General features: G+C 38.9%; 3 protein-coding genes across 6 annotated transcripts; 2 read left to right on the top strand and 1 right to left on the bottom strand.

The window, feature by feature from the left end:
- The first annotated feature begins 1,718 nt into the window (after positions 1 to 1,718).
- Positions 1,719 to 6,095, top strand: cfap210 (cilia and flagella associated protein 210). 2 transcript variants are annotated; one of them, XM_055031633.1, is made up of 9 exons: positions 1,719 to 1,945; positions 3,134 to 3,330; positions 3,426 to 3,599; positions 3,680 to 3,885; positions 3,984 to 4,140; positions 4,222 to 4,361; positions 4,607 to 4,799; positions 4,872 to 5,036; positions 5,128 to 6,095. In XM_055031633.1, exons 1-9 carry the CDS (start codon positions 1,894 to 1,896, stop codon positions 5,479 to 5,481), a joined length of 1,638 nt encoding a protein of 545 aa, XP_054887608.1. In that variant the 5' UTR covers positions 1,719 to 1,893; the 3' UTR covers positions 5,482 to 6,095. The 2 variants fall into 2 exon arrangements, with proteins under 2 accessions (XP_054887608.1, XP_054887607.1); XM_055031632.1 differs by having other exon boundaries at positions 3,984 to 4,361.
- Positions 5,909 to 11,690, bottom strand: ppig (peptidylprolyl isomerase G (cyclophilin G)). 2 transcript variants are annotated; one of them, XM_055031628.1, is made up of 14 exons: positions 11,623 to 11,686; positions 11,458 to 11,530; positions 10,953 to 11,026; positions 10,434 to 10,508; positions 10,234 to 10,341; positions 9,498 to 9,542; positions 9,321 to 9,408; positions 9,175 to 9,204; positions 8,953 to 9,092; positions 8,678 to 8,849; positions 8,409 to 8,594; positions 8,229 to 8,319; positions 7,893 to 8,032; positions 5,909 to 7,507 (listed from the first exon to the last, which is right to left on the bottom strand). In XM_055031628.1, exons 2-14 carry the CDS (start codon positions 11,475 to 11,477, stop codon positions 6,586 to 6,588), a joined length of 2,091 nt encoding a protein of 696 aa, XP_054887603.1. In that variant the 5' UTR covers positions 11,478 to 11,530; positions 11,623 to 11,686; the 3' UTR covers positions 5,909 to 6,585. The 2 variants fall into 2 exon arrangements, with proteins under 2 accessions (XP_054887603.1, XP_054887605.1); XM_055031630.1 differs by lacking the exon at positions 11,458 to 11,530 and having other exon boundaries at positions 11,579 to 11,690.
- On the top strand, positions 11,684 to 19,563 carry fastkd1 (FAST kinase domains 1). Of its 2 annotated transcripts, XM_055031626.1 has the most exons (15): positions 11,684 to 12,271; positions 13,120 to 13,575; positions 13,654 to 13,722; positions 14,016 to 14,141; positions 14,358 to 14,756; positions 15,040 to 15,150; positions 16,097 to 16,228; positions 16,300 to 16,786; positions 17,266 to 17,380; positions 17,461 to 17,589; positions 17,683 to 17,814; positions 17,893 to 18,006; positions 18,275 to 18,419; positions 18,998 to 19,112; positions 19,208 to 19,563. In XM_055031626.1, the coding sequence occupies exons 2-15, from the start codon at positions 13,241 to 13,243 to the stop codon at positions 19,289 to 19,291; spliced, it is 2,493 nt and encodes an 830-aa protein (XP_054887601.1). In that variant the 5' UTR covers positions 11,684 to 12,271; positions 13,120 to 13,240; the 3' UTR covers positions 19,292 to 19,563. The 2 variants fall into 2 exon arrangements, with proteins under 2 accessions (XP_054887601.1, XP_054887602.1); XM_055031627.1 differs by lacking the exons at positions 18,275 to 18,419; positions 18,998 to 19,112; positions 19,208 to 19,563 and having other exon boundaries at positions 17,461 to 17,629; positions 17,703 to 17,814; positions 17,893 to 18,002.
- The last annotated feature ends 177 nt before the right edge of the window (positions 19,564 to 19,740 follow it).

Below are 19,740 nucleotides of genomic sequence, written 5' to 3'. Positions count from 1 at the left end.
AGAAAAATGGCCCTTAAGAAACTTAACGCATTTGTGGTTGACGGAAGAGTGTGCTTTCACTGCAAGGAGACTGCATGCAGATTCAACTGAACTAGATTTCCATCAGATGACTCAGGTTTTATAAAACCGAAGCCATAAGGATCATGCAAACAGTAAATCTTCTAACAGGAAACGGTTTGAAAAATATTTTAAAAATACAATTGCGCATAAATGTCACTAAAAATTTATTTCAGATCTGAATTTTGCCCAACATTTCGCAAAATTCACGTAATTTGACTCACTCTTTCATCTTTGAGGGTTGAAGAATTGAATACCTTGTTTGAAGTCACAGACTTTGACTAGGCCACTCAAAAACCTCTATTGGTTTTGCAGAAAAACTATTTAAAACTTACTGGTGTGGTTTGTGGTATAGTTTTACTTGAAAAAAATTCCTAAAATACACCTTGCCTTAATTTTCCAGATCATTTGCACACCCAGAACAGCTCATTAAAATCTCCAACACTGTCCCTTTAATGACGAGAGAACCATGTTGTTTTACCTTTTACCCTAAATGGACTGTGAGTGAGGTCACAGGAGTCTTAATTCAATAGATGATGTTTGGCGCCTGACTCGTTAGGCTGCACATGACATCTCCCTTATCCTTTTAGTGTTCTATACCCATCTGTCTCTGTTTGAACTGAAAGGTATTTCTGATAATGGTAGTCATCTGGTGTGAACTATCTTCTTTTTCTTGGTCAATAAACAGAGAAGAGCTGACTTGCACATTGACAGGTAATGTCAACTGGGGCTTTTGCAATAGTGGCAACATTTTCAACAGTTTGTACAAAAAACAGTTTTGTTGAAAACTGCTTTTCGATTTTCAATAAAACTGACAAAACTTTAATTTTTCGACATATCTTAATGTTTCATGCACTTGCTCACACTCAGAAATAATGCACAATACGCTGCAAGGACACCACTGTAAAATCTCTTGAAAGATTGTGTTTGCATGGCTGTTAACTTAAAGACAGCCTCAAGCCACAGTGCAGGGGACAACACTCATAAAAGGCTTGAGAATAGCTAATGCCTGCACATCTGCAAAAACAAAACAAAACAAAAAACTAACAAAAAAGAGTCAGATGTAAAAACCGTCAATAATCCAAGTTGGAACAGTTAGAAGGCAAATACTTTTAATAAAAGATTGTTGAATGACACATATAACAGCATTTGTTACCAAGACCATGCTGCCTAAATTGTAAATCAGTGTTAATTTGATTATTTGAAGTACAGCCAAGACATCCACTGTGTAATGGTGTGAAATATACACAATTGTATCCGCCACAATACAAGTTTATCACAGGGATTATTGTTAGTAGTGTCATCTATCAATATTAATAAAGTTTGTGTCAAGCTTTCAAACCAAAACCTAGTTTAACTGATTTGGATTTGATGCCAATGGAAATGGCCAGTGAACTGAACTGAGATGACCCCTTTTGGGCTGTAAACAAACTGACAATGTTAACCATGTAGCTCACAGCAAATTATGCAAGAAATCATCAACACTTTTTCCGCTTACAATTTCATTTAAAAAGAATAACAAGTAAATAAGGTGAACGTTTTAATTACTTCAGTGTTTAATGATAAAGTGCAGGGCCTCTTGAGCCGTCACACTTCCGCGGACTGTATTTAGGCAACCGATTGGCTCCTCGGTTGCCTGGACACAGTTCAACAGAAGCCAGAGCGTTGAGTTTCACCGTGACAGGTTCTGATTGGTTGTTGAGGTCGATCTTCGCGCTGTTAGTGAGGATCTAACTCATATCGACGTTGGTTGTTTGTAACGCGAAAGCAAATCCTTAACTTTCCAGTTCGGCATTTGTGTCTCAAGGAAGCTTAAACCGACAGCGGCATCTCGACATGACGTCATCGGCTCCGTGCAACGGGAGTCGGAGAGCATTCAGTCAAAGCGGTGAGAATGAATTTTAATGAACCCCCGATTTGTTATTCTGTGAATGTTTTCATCGAAATAAAACTTATGAAAGTACATTAGAACTGTTTATTTATTTTTTGCTGAAGTCATACACACTGCATTTATTTTCTACAGTGCCTTTGAACAATCCCAGCCTTTTAGGGGTTTTTTTTTGTTTGTTTTTTGCACATTGCATCTCAAATTTCAATGCATTTGATTTGGGTTTTATATAGCAGACAACAAAACAAAACAAAAATAAAAATAACAAAAACCTGAGAATTATCGTTTTGAAGACTTTTTACAAGTCAGATTCTGTATTTCTATTCCCCTTACACACTGTACTGTATCTTAGTGTAAATACAGCTGTTTTGTGATGGTTTCAGAGGCTTTTTTGAATACTATTATATGTTCATTTCATCATGAAGAGCAAAGCAATATTCCATACTTAAAGCCTGTGTCACCATTCATCTGAAAATGCAAAGAGTATGATGAAACCTAAACAGACAGAGTGAGCAATCAGAGAAGCAGCATAGCTTTCCAATAGTAGTCCACTGGTCAAAGTGCATGGAAAAATCTATTCCGTAAATTACAGGTAAGCCCTGCAAGAAACCTTGTTAGAGACGGGAAAAGACCTGAGACTGGTGCAGAGGTTCACCTTCCAGCAGGACAATGACACTAAAACAACCCCTGCACAATAAATCAACAATATATAATGTGACAGACATATGATCAACATCAATAGGAAATGCATCCAATAATATGTTCAGTGACTGTGCAGCGTTCCGTGAGCTTTGAATGGCATTTGTTATCTTCACACTTTGCAGTTAATTTAATAAGATTGATTGCAAAGTCAGCAGAAAACATCAAAGTTTTTGGTTGCAATGTTATAAAATGTGAAAAGGTTCTAAGGGCTTTAACAGAGCCCTGCATTCTGCCTGATGCATTGTGTTTTATATTTGCAGCCCTTTGTCTAGTACATTAGCACATTCTGGGTCAATTTGCCCCTTGGAGGGAGGGTTTAGAAACGCAAACAAAGAAGTTACCATAGCAAAGTGCAAACAGTCAATCAATAATCTGACTTAAAACAATTTTACAGCAAAATACAAAAAAATTAAATTACCAATAAAATGTTAGAAACTGAGTCTGTTTTTCTTGTTTTTATGTCATTATTTGCACTTTTTCAACCAGGAAAGAAAGACAAAGTATTCCAGCCTCCAGATCTCAGACAAATCACCATACTAAAGCAAACCGGCTGGCACAGGATTCAAGATGAAATGAACGGGGTCGATAAAGAAAAGGAGCGTCTTAGAGAGGCAGCCAAACGCAGGGAGGCCCTGCACCTGCAGTCCAAGGAAATTGTTAAGCTCTGGCCTGACACTATTGCTGTAAGTTTGAGTATAAAATCTGACATGGGCGATGCTGTTTCTTGGAAATCAAAACATGAAACGTGAACTAACTGTGCATCTGCATTTGTTTTCAGGGTCAAAGGCAAAAAAAGCTGGAGGCTAAGAAGCTCCGAGAGGAGATGGAGGAGGAAAAGAGGAAAGAAATGGCTGCAGAGGAAGCCAAATACAAGGAAGAAGAGCAAAAAGAGGCCCTGGCGAAAGCCAGAACTCAGCTGTATTATCAAAATGACCGGGTGAAAGGACTAAACGTCAGTACAAGCATTACAATTCAGCAATGTAGATATTACATCTAAAGAAATCTGACAAGTCAGTGTTGCTTCCTCCACAGCGTGCACTCCTGCACACAGAGGTGCTGAAAGAGAGGGAGGCTCAAACAGAGCTCAAGCAAAGGATGAAAAGTGCCACTGAAGGCATGGATAAAAAGTTCCTGGAAATAATGACAACCAGAAACAGTGAAGCCCTGAGGAAAGAGCAGGAAAAGGCTGTGCAAAAGAAGCTTGAGAGACAGACAGTAGCAGAAGACTTGAAAAACCAGTGAGACCACTTTGCCTCACGTTTCAGACTTCTTAGTAATGCTGAAACCCCCTCACCCCCCCAAAAAAATCTAAATCAGAAATATTTATCTTTTTTAGAATAAAGGCCAACGAGTTTGCGCGGGAGCAACAGAAGCTGGAAATCAAGAGGGACGCTGAGGAAATCCAGCAACTTCAGGAGCGTCATCAGAGGGAGCAAAGAATGGAGTCCGAGCGGCAAGCCAACCAGAAGAGGAGCCTCATGAACGCTCACCTGGTCAGTCAGAAAAGACCAGATTGCACATTCTTTGCGTCCAGACTTTACGGTCTGTTTATTTGTACGTTTTGTGTCCCTCAGGATCATCTCAATAGTAGGGCACTAAGAAAAGAGCAAGAGGCGCAAAAGCAGAAGGCTGAAGAGGAGCAGATGAAACTCTTTCTTTCAGCCAAGGAGCAAATGACAAAGCTACGGAAGCAAAGAGAGAAAGAGTTATTTAGGTCCTGCAAAACATGAAATACAGATGGATTTATTTATTACTGAAAGGTTTAAATATTTTTGCTATTCAGTTTAAATAGATGATCCCACATATTCATTGCAGAGAGTGATCCATTTCAAGGCTTTGTTTACATTAATTGAGTGGAAGGAAAAAGTGTGGTGGAAAGATGCACTCGTAGTTTATCGTCTGCTACGATTTCTCGATCGAGTTGCTCATTTGAGTCTTTTTGTTTGTTTTTTTCTCCAGTGAAGTTCAGCAGCGAAGAGAGAGGATTTTGAACAAGCTGACAGCCACGCAGCAGGAGCAGGCCACAAACGAGGAGCAGAGGATCGCTAAAGCTCTGGCTGAGTGGGACGCAAGACAGGCGCAACTGCAGCTGGAGGAGGAGCGGAAGAAGTCTGAGATGTTGAAGTCGATAGCTGCACACAGGGAGCTTTTGGTAATGCAGCATCATTCATGAGACTTGACACAATGGTTGCAACAACTTTCCAAATACAAATTGTTTTATCAGAGAAAGGAAAAGGAGCACTTGGATAAAATTGCAGAGCAGGAAACCCGAGACGCTCTGCAGGCAAAGAGAGAAGCCGACAAAATATATGCCAAGAAGCAACAACTGAAGGCCGAGAAAATGAGGGAAGAACAAAGAAAATTGCACGACTTCAATGTTGCACAGATGGTAATAGCTGAAAAACTCCACCACTATCTGCCTCAGCGTTTATGACTATTGATATCTGACCGTGAAAAACTTGGTTCTCTTCCAAACGCAGGCAGAAAGAAGCGCCAGACTTCAGCAGATGAAAGACGAGGAACGAGATTTTGAAGCGACGAGCGCAAAGCTCAGCGCCGAAGAAGAACTCAAGTTTCAGCAGTATTCACAGCACATCATCAAGGCAGCAGCAGAGGCCAGGAGAAATTTGATTCCACTTTACAAAGCCACGAGAGAAGGAGTGGGAGGCGGGCACGGCCCCGTTTTCAGCGGGGTTCGGCCCAGCTACCTCGTCCAGGACAGCACTGGAGCTCAGATGCCCAGATACGTGTCCATCACCACAGAGAGCATCAGAAAGCTGAACGAGGCTGGAGACATTCACGAGGCAAAGAAGAGACTGGGCTTCACCTGGTGAATTTTGTAAGATTTTGTCACTAGGGCTGCAACTATTATTTTAGTGATCAACTATGTTATTGTAGAATCAGATAAAGTGTGTTGATTTGCAATTATCCATCACAGATCAAATATCAGTACCGCAGGACTCACTTCTTTTAGTGCATATTTGCTTCATTGTATAGCTGAAGACTGTTTGGTCTCAAACTGAGCTGTTATCAAACGGAAAACTGAAAAATTTGAGGTAAAAAGTCCAACTCTGGGATGTTTAGTCTTGAATTTAACTATAGTTTATAAATGGACAAAGCGATTATATAGCATGTTGACCAGGAAACGTCAAGAACCTAAAATAGCAGGTCAACATGGAGCAGATAAGCAGTTTCATTTCCATGTGTCAAAGTATACAAACATACAGTCTCAGCCATCTTCAAGTTTAGGTTTTTATTATTGTCATTTTGATTTGAAGTAATGTTTTGGACTCTTACAGTATATAAAAACAAAGAAACCAAGCTTTATAATTTAATCAGCACCCTCACATTTTTTTTCCAAGAAAGAAATTGTACATTTGTTTTTCATTCTAAATAAAGATGACAGAATTACAGTAAAGGTTTGGCAGAGTAAAAAAAAAAGAAACAAGTATCTCATCTAAATAAATCAAACAGGGATGAGCATGCAAGATAATCTTTTCCAGGTCTTTTGCTTAGTAAAAATGGAAAAAAGTGGCAGTAAAATGTTTTTATTTTCAACTAAACAAGGTTTCTGCAAAACTAAAATAAAATGAATCAAATCTGTAAAACAAACAACCATGTGAGCTGTGTGGTCATGTGAGATTAAAATATTATTGGTTACTTGCTTCTTATGTTCACATTAAACGTCAGTTCCAGATCATTGTGTTTCTGCCAGCCTTACAAGTTCTTCTAACCAGCTCCATGATTAAAACAACGCTTTCAGGTCCAGCTAGCGTTCGCACAAAACAGCAGTTTGTAGTTACATTTCAGAAGGTGTTATGTTAGTTTCTTCCTCTTTTGTGATGTCTGCTCCAGTTTATATAAAGTGGAGACCTGAACAGAGGACTAATTATGCTTATCTGCAGATGGAACTGGCTTGTTAATTAAAAGCAAAGTGATCAGTCGCTGTCTGAGCTGGAACTAGAGCTTGACCGACTTTTCTTGCGATCTTTCCTATCTTTGCCTTTTGTACTATCTGGGCTTCTCTTGTCTCTGGATCTCTTTCTCTTTGTAGAATCGGGACTTTTTCGGCTCTTCTTTTTTTCTGCTCTATCACTGTCGGAGCTGCTGCTGCTGCTACTGCTGCTGCTACGTCGCCTCCGCCGGTTGGGGGAGTCCCTGCTTCTGTCATTTCTTTGAGAAGATCGATCTCTGCTGCGGTCCCTGCTGCGGTCTCTCCTGCGGCTTCTGCTTCTTGAGTGCCTGCCTCTGTCTCTGGTCTTACTCCTGTCTGGACTTCTGGACCGCCTGTCCTTCTCCCTGGATGTTCCTCTTCTCCGTTTCTCCCTCTCCTTACTCCTGCTTCTTTTTCTGTCCCTTTCCTTATCTGTTTTTTCATCTTTACCTTTGTCTCTGTTTCTGCTGCTGGATCTTTCCTTGCTTGCTGATTTTGCCTTTGTTTTTTCTTGATCCTTTTCTTTACCCTCTTCTTTATGCTTCATATCAGATTCCTTGCCTTTAATTTTATCTTTGCTCTGATCTGCTTCTGAGTCTTTTTCTTTTTTATGTCCTTCTTTGCTCCTTGAGCGCCCTCTTCTGTCACTACTTTTATGCTTATTGGCCTTCTCTCTGCTTTTTGACCTTCTACTCTTTTCTCTACTTCCACTGCGACTGCGAGACTTTTCTTTTTTCTTTGCTTTGCTGTGCTTGCTGTGATGCTCATCTTTCTCTGCAGTACCGCCCTCTTTGCTTTTAGACCTGTGAGACCGAGTTTTCTTTTCCTTTTTGCCCTCGGCCGTGTGTTCATCTTTGGTGTTGGATGTCCTTCTCTCTCGTTTTGGAGCGTTAGTTTCTTCATCCTTAGCATCGATCAAGTCACTTCTGTAATAAATTAATAAGGTAATGGACAACTACTCTCAGTTAAAAATTACATCTCAAGTTTTACAAAGATTTCTGAATTATATTGCCTATTCCTGAATGGCCTTAAAATATTAAACACCCAAGATGATCTTAGCTCATCAATATTGTTAATTTTACATATGAAGGGCCAAATTTAGTTGATTGTACACATGTTAAATAAACAAAACGTATCTCTAGTTTGTTTCAGTTCATAAAATGCATACCTTTTACTCATAAAATATTTTATTAAAATTGGAATTTGGTATGTTAAAAGCACATGTAGCTGTCCCTGCAACCCTGCACCACCCACACCCTGCACACGCCCTCTTTCTGAAACTCCACCTGTTCATAAAGTGAATATTCTTACTTGTCCCCCTTAATCCATCGCTCTCTGGTGACTGCCCTCATCCTCTGACGCTGCATCTCCTGGCGCCAGTGTGGAGGAGTTTCACTACGCCGATATCGATCTCTGGATCTTGAACGAGAACGTGATGGAGTTCGGTACCTCTGTTGGAAGAAATAAAAATTGTGATTTTTTTTTTTTTTTACCTGGAACTGCACATGAGCCAAATATATCCAATTCACATGCTAAAAGAAATAATACAAAAGGTACAAGGAAACCTGAATAATGATGCATTATATTTAAAATCAAAATAAGGCGGAAATGTTTTAGCTGAGCTCCTCACATCTTTTGGTCACTTACCCTCGGCCCCCTCCCTTTTATCTTCCTTCCTGACCGAGTGGTAACCTGAAATCGCCTCTGATATGGTGACTGAGAATTATATAACCCAGCGCTGCAAATAAAGAAAAACATGATGGTCAAACAAACACAGTACCATTACTTCAAGTTTTTCTTTCTTGCAACAGCTCATAAAACACTAACTTCTGTCTGGATCTATCGTCTTTATTCCTTGGGTTCTTATCGTCCTCCTTGTTTGGCTTCTCGGCTGGTGGAGGACTTCTCCTCATGAGGAACCGGTTCTCTGGGATGGGAGGGATTTCTTCAGGCCGTACAGTGGAGGTCACCTCATCTTCTTGTTCTTTCTCTTCAGCAGTTTCCTCAACAGTCCTATAAAACAAACAAAAAATCTGTTTTAGAAATTGCTTTTTAATAAACATTAAAGTCAGAAGTTATGCAAAAATATGATCTACTTTTTCTTTTCCTTCTTTTGTTTCTTTTTTAACTTTTTCTCCTTCTTTCGCTTCTTAGATTCTTTTTCGGATTCTTCTGAACCCGAAGAAGAATCCGAGGAGCTTTCAGAATCAGATGAGCCACCACTGGAGCTGGATGAGGCTTTCTCTCTCTTTTTATCTGCTTTCTTTCCTTTAAAAAAAAACAACATAAGATAACAAGAAAAAACATCAAAATCACTTTTAGGACTTTTATACCAGTTTTTTTTTATGAAAACCCAGAGATTGAAACAAACCTTTTGATTTCGGGATGAGCTCTCCGCAGTTCAGAATTTTCACTTCAGCGTACGGCCGGCTGTTAGGATCCGTTTTCTGGTTCTCCATCGTTTGAACAACTTCTTGGCCAGAAATGACATGACCAAAAACTACATGGACACTAAAAACAGACAAGCTAAATCAAATTTTATCCCGATAACACAATCAGTTTGTGTTTACAAATAAAATCAGGTGCTTGTTACCCATCCAAATGAGGTGCAGGTTTTGTTGTTCTGGAGGGTCAGAGTCAGTGAAGAGAAACAGCAATGAATGTGTAAACTTGTTAGACAAGTACTGCCAAAAAATAAAACTGACATTATTTATCAAATAAAAATAAAAAGCCACTTACATGAAAAACTGTGACCCATTTGTATCCTTGCCCCGATTGGCCATAGACAGCAGATAATCTTTGTTGTGTTTAACAGCAAAGCTTTCATCTAGAAGGGAAGGGAGAGGATTGTTCGGCCATCTTGAAGCCAACACTGCATTTGATAACATCTGATAGCTAAGATGGTGGCTTCTTTACCTTCAAAAAAGCCTCCATAGATGGATTCCCCTCCTCTTCCATTTCCTGCAGTGAATAAAAGTAAAGTACAATCAGATGCTAGTTGACTACAATTCATTAGAAAATATGTTTCTCATGTGTTCTGAAATAAAGAATGGTAATGCACCACTTATTTTACCCTGGACATTTCTTCTCCCAAACCATTTATGTATATCAATGTTCAGTGAAATCAGCAAAAATGTTTACTCAAAAACCCTTCATGCTGCTAAATTATTGACAAAGTAGACAAGTGAGTTCAATAAGAAATGTGATTGATTGCGTTAAAATTTTTAAAAGTGTTAAAATCTATATAATTAATTAATCAATTGATGCTAACGTGTCGCATTCCTAGATGTTGTCATTGTCCTGTAGAGAGCAGAGAAAAAACATTTCCAGGAACAATGACATTTTTCCATACTTTTTCAGACCAAAAGGTTGCGTAAATAAATTTTGATACTATTCCAGTCTTTGTAAGCACCTGTATTTACAAAGTTGTTTCAACAAATTAACTCAGGTTAATAATGAATTGGTTTTCTTTGTTCTATTTTAGATGGTAATGTAAAAATTAACAGTTTCATATGAGTGACGTTTGTTTACAAAATTAAGAGCAATTGGAGAAGTGTAGTGATAGGAAAAAAATTATCAGTATGTTGACATTATACATGAAGATCAAACCATTCTGCACCAAGTATTTCATTCACAGCCGTTTATATCTCACCTTCGCTGAAGTCTCCTCCCTGAATCATAAAGTCTTTCACAATGCGATGGAAAAGGCATCCTTTGTAGTGCAGGGGCTTCTGAGTCCCTTTGCCTATGCCTTTCTCACCTAAATGAAATAACAGTCCATCGTCATAACTAATCTGTAACATAAAAATGATCAATTCGTAGAAAAAAAATTAATGTGGAGAAATCCTTCACCTGTGCAGAGGCATCTAAAGTTTTCACAGGTTTTTGGGCAGATGTCTGAAAATAACTCCACCACAATTCTGCCAACTGTGAAGAGGAATCAATAAGTTAGAAGTGAGTCATGGATTAAATACCCAGCTTTCATTGTTTTTGGGAGACATATTTAATAAATATAGTTTAGACCAATTGTAAAGTTTTAACAATTTGAAGTTTTAAATACTGAAAATTGTTTTTTTATTTTTCTCCCAGGCAATCCAACAACAACAACCATGTTTTGGACTCATTAAACATAAAGGCCAATAAACTGTAAATGGAAAAGTAAAAGTACCGGGAGCAGAAGTAAAGGCCTTCTGATAATTCAACAGTCAAGAGCAGCAGAGTGTGTAAAATAGGTAAAGAAGTGTGTGCAAGCAGGTTGAGAGACCAGAAGAAAAAGCTTGAATATGTATCTTTCCATGTAAAAAGACAGTCTTGTAATCCCATCACCTACTGTTGATTTCAAAATAAAAACAATTTCTACATTCCTCTCACCTAGAACATTACTGATCCCGACGTCAAAGAAGCAGCGAGGGCGAACCTTGATCCCCATAGTTTCTCCCAAACACCTGCAGTTGATTCAACCAAACAAATGAAATTACAGGATGAGCTTAAATTTACCTTTAATCTCTTTATATCAAACATAGAGAACGCACGCCAATTCCTTAAAAATTGGCAAATAAAAAACTACGGACTGCTGAAAGCCTATGCTGTAGCAACATATGGATTAATACATAATTGTTTGAGTAATTTGAAACTAAATCGTGTCTTCGTCTCTTTACGACTAGCTAGTTAGCTTTAGCAACATAGCCCTTCGAGTCTTTAGAAATGTTAGAGCAATTTCGTGGATAGAGAGATAGACATAGAGAGACTGAATGTTCCATTGATTTCTGTTTATCTACTGGTTTATCTACTGCGTAGTGCATAGCAGAGTCACACTGACACACAATCTCCCATGCAGGCCCCGTTGTTAGCATTAGCCAAAAAAAAAAAAACTCGCCTAATGTCTGCAGCAGCCATACACGCACACAGAAGAGGTTTGACAACTTCATGGGAGCTTTCCGGTTTCACTACTTCAGAAAAACAGATAAGTAGACGTAGATAATGTTACAATACTTAACCTGAAAAAACAAGAATTTCAGTCCATACAGCGAAACGATCTTACATGCGGCGAAAAGCGTATTTTCATTCAGAATTGAGCTCACTGTTTTCTAAAGATGGCGCGGCAGGAACGTCAACTGGTGTCTGCCTCGAGTGGCGAGCCAGTGAACGCTCGGGAGAAAATCATGCCCTGAAATTAGTCTGGCAGGAAAAATATTCCCAAAGAAGCAAAACCACTCTCTCTCAAAAAAAGCGTATAAACCTTCTACAAACATCACGCTGTCTGTTTTAAGTGAAAAAAACACGAGGCAAAAGATATAAAAGCAATTTAATTAAGCATTTGAACAATGGTTACCTCAGACTCAGGCACTTGTGCCTGAAAACCAAATATCAGGGAGAAAATAAACCCACTTTGTTCGTGACCTGCCACGGAAGTAAAACTTCTCAGCACACATGCTCGGTAATTTTGACTTTGAGGCATTTTAGTGACTATGTGACACTTATGTCACAAAGATAATGGCGTTTTTCTTCTATAAATCTAGAAAACCAAAAAATAAATTACACTTATGAAAATATGGATGTTATTTAAGGTGATCTTCGTGCACGTGAGAATCCGCTCTGTAATCTGAATTCAAACTTGTGTTTAATAACTTTAAAGGAGCTATTTATTCAACTCTACTGACAAATGCGATGAGTATGTCCGACTGATCTGTGTAAGTATTTGCATATAGCAATTAGTCGTTGACCTGAAGCAAAAGTAAATTAATTTTTAGCACGTATGAAAATGACTGTTCTAGTACTGTTTCTGTGTTGCAATTGAAAATTGAAATAGATTATTCTGTGAATGTAATTTAGTTGTTAAAATAAGATCTGAACCTCGCCTTAAACACGTACTCAGTTAAGCTACATTTGCTATGTACTTGTTAAACAAAGTTAAACATATTTTGGACCACAACTCGCAACAGCTTACATTGTTCACTAGAATAGAATATACATTTCCTTTATTGTCCCACAAATTCACTATATCTGAAATATTGTACGGCTTTGGGGCAGTGCTGGTACACTCGAGGTACAGCTCAATAAATTCAAATAGAACGTAAAGGTTAACAATTACAATCCAGTTATTTTTTTCTCCTTGTGTTTAAACTTTTGTCTCTGGTTCAGGAGTGTCTTAACACAGTCTGTCACAGTTGTAGCCTGTGGTAAAGCTCTTGAAGTGTGGACTCCAGCTGCAGTCAGTGTTTTAGAAAACTCCCAGAAACCCTTAAATTGATTCACTTTACAATCTTGAAGCTGCTGTTATTCCTGTTGCTTGTGCACATTTTTCTACCCCGGTTTTTCCCTTCCATTCAACATCCCGTTAATATGCATTGATACAAAACTATGAAAACGGCCAGCTTTTTAAAAATTCCAGTTTGGTGTTACGGAATATTTTAATGCTCTGAGAAACTGAATTTTGAGTTCTACTTAGCCGTTAGCCAAAATCATGAAAATGAACAATAAACCGTGCAACTTTCAATGTGCTTCCTGCCTTTTTCCTTTGCTTTATTGTGCAAGACAGGTCTCTGAAGGAGCATCATCTTACCACTCGTGCCTTTTGTGATCGACTGAATCTGCCTCCTCTCAGCTGCACTGCAATGAAGACCTGGGCGCACACCTAGCTCACACCCAGGTGTGTAAGCATGTTCAGACTGCAGTGTGTGAGGCCCTGCCTTAGAAGACTCCTTCATCAGGGTGTGGGGAGTAAAGACTATGTCCTGGAGGGGCTGCAGGTTTGCTCCTCTGAAGATCAGTTGTTTGATGTGGTGGGGAAGAACAAAACCAAGCTGACTGTGGAACATGTGAGCTGTGCTGTGAGGAAGCTGTGGGATTTTCAGAAGGAGAGACCTGACCAGCTCAAGACTGTCCACCTCATCAAGCGCCACCCGCAGTTCCTGACCCTCCGGGTTTTGGCAGAGAATAAAATTTCTCTGATGGATGACATAGCACTGGTCGACATGCTTTATTCGTTCGTCAGGTATATAGCCTCTTTGCTTAATGACTGTTTATTTAAATTCCAGTATTACAATGTTATTGTCTGTTCTCTCTTCTGCAGGCTGAGTGTGGAACCACATGACAGTCTTGTGCAACAGATGGTTTCAGAAGCTTGGCGAAGACTAGACAGGTATATTTTAAATAAATTTATATTGGTTTCTTTTTAGTTATAAAGCTGATAAGATAAAGTTGTCAATAAAACACACAGATGGTTCCCAAGTGGACTGTGAAACTAGTGCCCCCCCCACCCCCTCCCCAAAAGGAGATTTAGAGGAAACTCTTGAATTTCCTCTCCTAAAGAGCAAATTCAGAGTTATTAGATTCAGCACAAGCATTTACTGTAAATCAAATGAAAGTCACTGAAACCTTAAACGCTTGGTCACATTGCCATTTGTATGTAACACATTGTGTTTTTTTCTGCAGTCTTCCTATGTCATCTCTGTCAAAGTTTTCAGTGAGTTTAATCGATCAGTTCCTCAAAACCAGTCCTCTGATGGGTCACATCACCAACATTGTAGACCAGAAGTTATCATCCATAGACAATGGCAGGTCAGTCATGTCATTAAACCTACATGTACTTTTTTTTCCTCACTTCACAACTATCCATTAACTTTGTGTTTGTCTCTTACTTAAAATCCCAATCCAATAATTTGACATTTGTGTTTGCAATACGACAGAATATGAAAAATGTATGGATATTTTTACGAGACACAGTTGCTTTAACAATCTCATGTTGTGCACACTTGGTGACATTTGTCTCTCCAGGGTCCTGGCGGCTCTGATGGTCAGCGTGTCGAACCTCGTGTCCCCGCGGCTTCGGGACGCTCTCATCAGCAGAGCTGAATGTCTACTGGACACAATGGATCCCTTGAATTACTCCACTCCAAGAAAGATGGTGCAGTTCCTACGCAGCATCAAGTACATTCACCGACCCCTGTTGGAGAAGTGCAATAAATTTTTCTTGCGCAACATTCCCAGACTGGATGTTGAGGACATCAGCTACATCTTGGGTCTATATCAGTCTCTTCAGTTCCACAGCTGTGACTTCACACTGGCAGCTAAAGAAAGGCTGATTGAGCTGATCGACACAAGCACAGACCCTCACTCCTTCTCTAAACTTTTTATCTCTCTGGCACCAATTAGCAGCATGGAGATCAGAAAAAGGTTGGTACTGCTGAGTAGAAGTAGAAGGTCACCTATGACCAGGGGTCATAGGTGACCCCTGGTCACCTATGAGGTGACCAGGGGTGTGTATAGGGGGAAAATGTTACGACAATTCCAAGGGGCCCCCGACTACCAGGGGGCCCTTGGATTGCTTTTTTTTTTTGTCTATAGAAATGTAAAAAAAATGGGGCCCAATCAATTACAAAATTACTTATATTGCACCCCTGTACACATTCATCCAGTTTGATGTTTTTGCTACGCTATTTTGTGTATTTCCTCTCAGCTTGGAGGACACCGCCCTGCTGCTGGCAGATGAGTTCAGCGCTAACCAAGCTTTGGCTGTCGTTGAAGCCCTGGAGGAGAGTCAGAGCAGAAACTTTAGTTTAGTGAACAAGTGAGTTTATTTCCTCGAAAAATAAAAACAGCAAAATCAGTAGCCTTACATTGTTTGTGTGACTTCTCAGCATGTTGTTTAAAATCCTTTGATGAAATAAGTTTTTCTAGATGCAGCAGGTTTTAGAGCCGATATTCAGCAGAATAGCTGAATGTTTTTTTTCACTTTGCACCAACAGCAAAGAGAAATGTGGAACTATCTCAAATATTGTGATGGTTCACAATATTTGTGATAGTTCCACATTTTAAATATAGATTTTGCATTGCTTAAGAGTATATTTTTAAATATGTAATATATATATAAATAGCTTATATAATTTAAGATATTCAGAATGAGAAGGGAGAAAGTCAGTATTTTGCCGTTTACTCTGAAAGAGTCATAGAAATTCTTCTCTTGTTACAAATTGAGATTTCTGTGTCCTCCAGGCTAAATAAATTACAGATTAGTGATCATTGCAGTGTTTGTTTGGATGAACTTCAAGCCCACTGCCTTCTTTTATTTCAGTGCGAAAAACCTACTGCATGGATGAAATCCGCCGCTCAGTCTAGATCTGCAAAATTATGAGTCGCTAGAATTTAACGTTGCAACTTCAAAACTGCAGTAAAAATAAAAAAAATAATCTTTAACTTTTGGAGCATTTTAACTGTGTATTTATTTTTTCCATAACTGTAATAATCAGGTAGGATTCCCCCCCCCAATTTGAGTAGTAATTTATCCAAAAATGCACACTGGTTGTTAATGTTCACATAAAATAAGCAGTGGGAGACCAAAAGAAAAAAAAAAAGAAAGAAAATTTAACTTAAGATGGTAAGTTATGAAAAATGAAAGCTGCTCTCGCCATCAATTTAAATAACCTGTTTCATAATTAAACACACAAATGAATTTGTCTTTTTTTCATCAATGGAAGTTTTTTTTTTTTTTTTATAATTTCTGTATTATTTCCCAGAATTGTGTCAGTGATCCAGAAGAACCTCCATGACTACAGATCGATGGAGGTGGCCCGGATCACCCAGGCCCTGTACCTGTTGCATTATCAGAACCCAGAACTCTTTGCTGCCCTCAGAACCATTTTGGTCAAGTTAGTGTTTATTAACTTTCCTTTAATTATTCCAGTTTCAGAAGTGTGCTGATACATGTTTTGTGTTGCAGCTTTTTGCAGCGCAGCTTCTACCCCTATGAGGTGACCATGCTGACCAGGGTGCTCTCCATGCTGCCCAGCCCACGCCTCGAGGAGGACGTGGTCCGGCACGTGGACGACGTGTTAACGCAGTGCAACCTCAACGAGCTCATCACCATCTCCTTTGCTGTTGCCAAATGGATACGGACTGATCCGTCATACCGACACAGCACCCACAGCAAGTACGTCCGGCTGCTGCAGCGGCTGAGCCAATGCGGACGCGAGAGGCTGCAGACGGCCGACCGGCTGGACCTGGTGCTGGACGAGATCAAGTTCAGCCCGGGAGAGTGGTTTGAGGAGATGCTGCTGGAAGAGACGCTCGTCGCACTGAACAGGATGATCAATCAGATAAACCCGAAGAACATTGCTGACTTGGCCTTCTTCCTGACCAGAACCAATCGACTTCATCCTCCACTGATGGACAGAATTGCCAGTGTGGCCATAGAACATACTGACAAGGTACCTGCCTAACATTTAATCTTGGATTACTAGCATCTGTATTAATTAGGCCTGGAACTAACAATTATTTTAGTGATAGATTATGGTATCAATCAGTTCATCGGATAAAAAAAAAAATTGGGACATTTTGCAGGTTCTTAATTTAACCATTTAAGCCTCTTTTTATACAATGTAAGAAATGCATTAAAATCTGCAAATAAAGAAATAATTACACTTCTTTTTATAAATAAGAAAATAAACGCATTAGGTCATTTGTAAAACATACAGAAAAATGTATTTTTTTTTCTTAATGCATAATGCATGTTTTTTTTTGTTGTACAGTTTTGGCTTAATTACTGCTCTGACTATGTTGCTCTTTCAGCAAATGGCCTTTTTTGAGTCTATCTGTTAATCAGTTACTTAATTAGTTGATAGTGATTCCAATAATTAATTGATCTGATCGTTTTAACCCTAATATTTGTTTTTCTATTCTCAATAAGATTCACTTCTCAGCCATATACCCTGTTCTTCTACTATTTTCTGTCCTGAATTATGAGCCTGCTCACGTAGAAGAGCTTTATGATGCTTGTATTAAGCACTTCACTCCTCACATTTGTAAGTAATATGTCTCAGCACCGATTTCTACTCTTTGATTGTAACTCTACGATCATAATCTTTTATTTATGTTGTTTTAGGCTCCTTTGAGCCTCATCTGCTTGTCCTGCTGGCATATTGCTTGGCTCTAGTTGACCGCTTTCCCGAAGAACTAATCAGAGAAATCTTCAGCATTGATTTTCTTGGAAAACTGGACTGCCAGCTGGAAAGTATGATCAGAAGCCTGCTTCTGCGTGTCCAGTATGAAAAGTAAGTAAAGTCTTTGTTCAGGAGGGTGAAGTGTAGTGTTTATGTTCTTACAGCCCTGCCTTATTCCACCAAGACGAGGACAAAACAGCGCCTCATGGAGTTCAATCGGGCCGTGTGTCTGGAATGTCCAGAGTTTCAGGTGCCGTGGTTTCACGAGCGTTACTGCCAGCATCAGCAAAAAAAAGGTGAGCGATCAGAGCTACGCCTGTTTTTCTGTTTCCTTTTTAACTATATTAAATATTTCCTGTGTAAATGTGTTTTAGTGAATGGCTCTATCAGTCCAGTGCAGCAGCAGATCCACACAATGTTGGGCCAGGTTCTTGGTGGCATTAACTTTGTCCAAGTAGCCGTCAACACACCATATTTTTACACCATAGGTGAGTATAGCAGCAATATTGCCCTTTATTTCCCTCACTGATAAACAGAAAAGCAGCATATACAATATTTCTACCCCTCAAACTTTTTCAAACTCATACCACAAACTGAAGTACTGTAGTGGGATATTATCCAGTATTATCGCTTTGTGAGCATAGAAAGCGAGATTGATTTATAAGTTTAAGGTTGTTTGTGTGACAACGGTTCTTTAAGGGGTGAGAGGTTTGCTTTTATTCAGGGGTGTGTGAATTAAATTTTTTGTAATTTCAGATTTCGAATGTAAACTAGACAAACACTTGAAGCCATTGTCTTACTCTGGGCCGAGCACGTTGCAGATCTCACAGAGAGGAAAGGTTCTGTGGGACTCAAAATCGCTGGAAAACGCCCAAGATGAGCTTCCAGCAGGAGCTCATCGGTGAGGATACACACTTTTTCTGCATCTGGTTTGTTTCTGTACTTTGTCATAACACATAAAAGAAAAATATATAGCAAGGTCTTCATTTGAAACAATATTGACAGTAAAGGTCTGAAGCAGAAGCTTCCATTAATAGAACTGCTTTACATGTCTCCACTGCGTTCTCCCTAACCTGTCATGATGCTCTCTAATTTGATCCTAAACTTCTGAGGTCTTCACAGAACAGCTGGGTTTGTTCTTTGATCAAATTACACACATGAACTCTGAAGGCAAATGCTTACTCTAAATTTTATTTGGTGATGTCAGAATAAAAGGGGGCTAAAGACAAAGGCATATCACACTTTTATTTGTTTAAAAAATTAAAAGCAATAAATCATTTTTCTTCCATTTCACAAGTGTGGATTACTTTGTGTTGATAAAATACATTGAAGTGGCTGTACCTTTTGTAAAGGCTCTGTATTTAGGCGTTGCAATGACTGAACATTTACTTCATTTTCTAAAGATTACATACAGAATACAGCCTGAAAAATATATAAATGAAGCCACTGGTTCATTTGTTATTCTATATTTTTTTATAGCATTGCTATCGACTTCATGGGTTCCAAGTCGTTCTGCAAAAACTCTCATCATATGAAAGGTGAAACCTTAATGAGAAAGAGACACCTTGAGATTCTGGGATATCGTGTTGTTCAGGTAAGAACATTAGCCAGTGCGGTATAGACATAATCAAACTACAAACGTAAAAGACTGCCGAGGTAATGGTGTGATGTGTGGTTTTTCTTTTCCAGATTCCTCACTTTGAATGGAACTCCATGGAGCTTTCGACACCCCATGCATGGAAGAGGTATCTCAAAAAGAAAATCTTGGGATAAATTTCTTCCTGAAGCCTTTTTTATGGGATAATGACACTTAACAGCAGCTTTTGTGAAGGTCGGAGCAGATTATTTGAACAAAAAGTGTTACTATAGAAAGAGCTCCATGTTTTTAAGTAAATGTGTCAGGCTGGCATGAATATACCACATTCATGTTGAGTGACAGTGAATTATGTGCTCTTGTATTAAATAACTTGAAACAAATAGAATGGGAAGTGATGCCCATTGTCAGTGTTTTATTGGATGGGTAAAGGTTTATAACACAAATTTATCTTCATGGTGTTTTTGGCTTTAAAAAAATAATTTGTTAGTTTTTTTTTTGTCAGATTTTACAATAATTAATCTAAATTCAAATCTGTTCAGTTTATTTATATGGTGCCAATTCACAATAGTTTAAAAAGTTTTCTATCTCAGATGGCATCAAGTCATTGACTAAATGACTAAATGAG

This window comes from Poeciliopsis prolifica, unplaced genomic scaffold (genome assembly GCF_027474105.1).
Source record: "Poeciliopsis prolifica strain line A6 unplaced genomic scaffold, Auburn_PproV2 SCAFFOLD007, whole genome shotgun sequence".
Lineage (NCBI taxonomy): Eukaryota > Metazoa > Chordata > Actinopteri > Cyprinodontiformes > Poeciliidae > Poeciliopsis > Poeciliopsis prolifica.
This window is presented reverse-complemented; position numbering and strand designations above follow the sequence as displayed.

What these genes read in the sequence shown, in the direction of transcription:
- cfap210 (XM_055031632.1), top strand. Translation starts at nt 1,894, where the DNA reads ATGACGTCATCGGCTCCGTGCAACGGGAGTCGGAGAGCATTCAGTCAA. An exon ending in AGAGAGAAAGAGTTATTTAG is followed by an intron (nt 4,362 to 4,606) that starts GTCCTGCAAAAC and finishes TTTTTTCTCCAG; the next exon opens with TGAAGTTCAGCAGCGAAGAG. An exon ending in ACTTCAATGTTGCACAGATG is followed by an intron (nt 5,037 to 5,127) that starts GTAATAGCTGAA and finishes TTCCAAACGCAG; the next exon opens with GCAGAAAGAAGCGCCAGACT.
- ppig (XM_055031628.1), bottom strand. Translation starts at nt 11,477, where the DNA reads ATGGCTGCTGCAGACATTAG. An exon ending in GGGAGGAGACTTCAGCGAAG is followed by an intron (nt 9,543 to 10,233) that starts GTGAGATATAAA and finishes TATTCACTGCAG; the next exon opens with GAAATGGAAGAGGAGGGGAA. An exon ending in CGATGGATTAAGGGGGACAA is followed by an intron (nt 7,508 to 7,892) that starts GTAAGAATATTC and finishes AATTTATTACAG; the next exon opens with AAGTGACTTGATCGATGCTA.
- fastkd1 (XM_055031626.1), top strand. Translation starts at nt 13,241, where the DNA reads ATGTTCAGACTGCAGTGTGTGAGGCCCTGCCTTAGAAGACTCCTTCAT. An exon ending in ATGCTTTATTCGTTCGTCAG is followed by an intron (nt 13,576 to 13,653) that starts GTATATAGCCTC and finishes TCTCTTCTGCAG; the next exon opens with GCTGAGTGTGGAACCACATG. An exon ending in TGGGATATCGTGTTGTTCAG is followed by an intron (nt 19,113 to 19,207) that starts GTAAGAACATTA and finishes TTTCTTTTCCAG; the next exon opens with ATTCCTCACTTTGAATGGAA.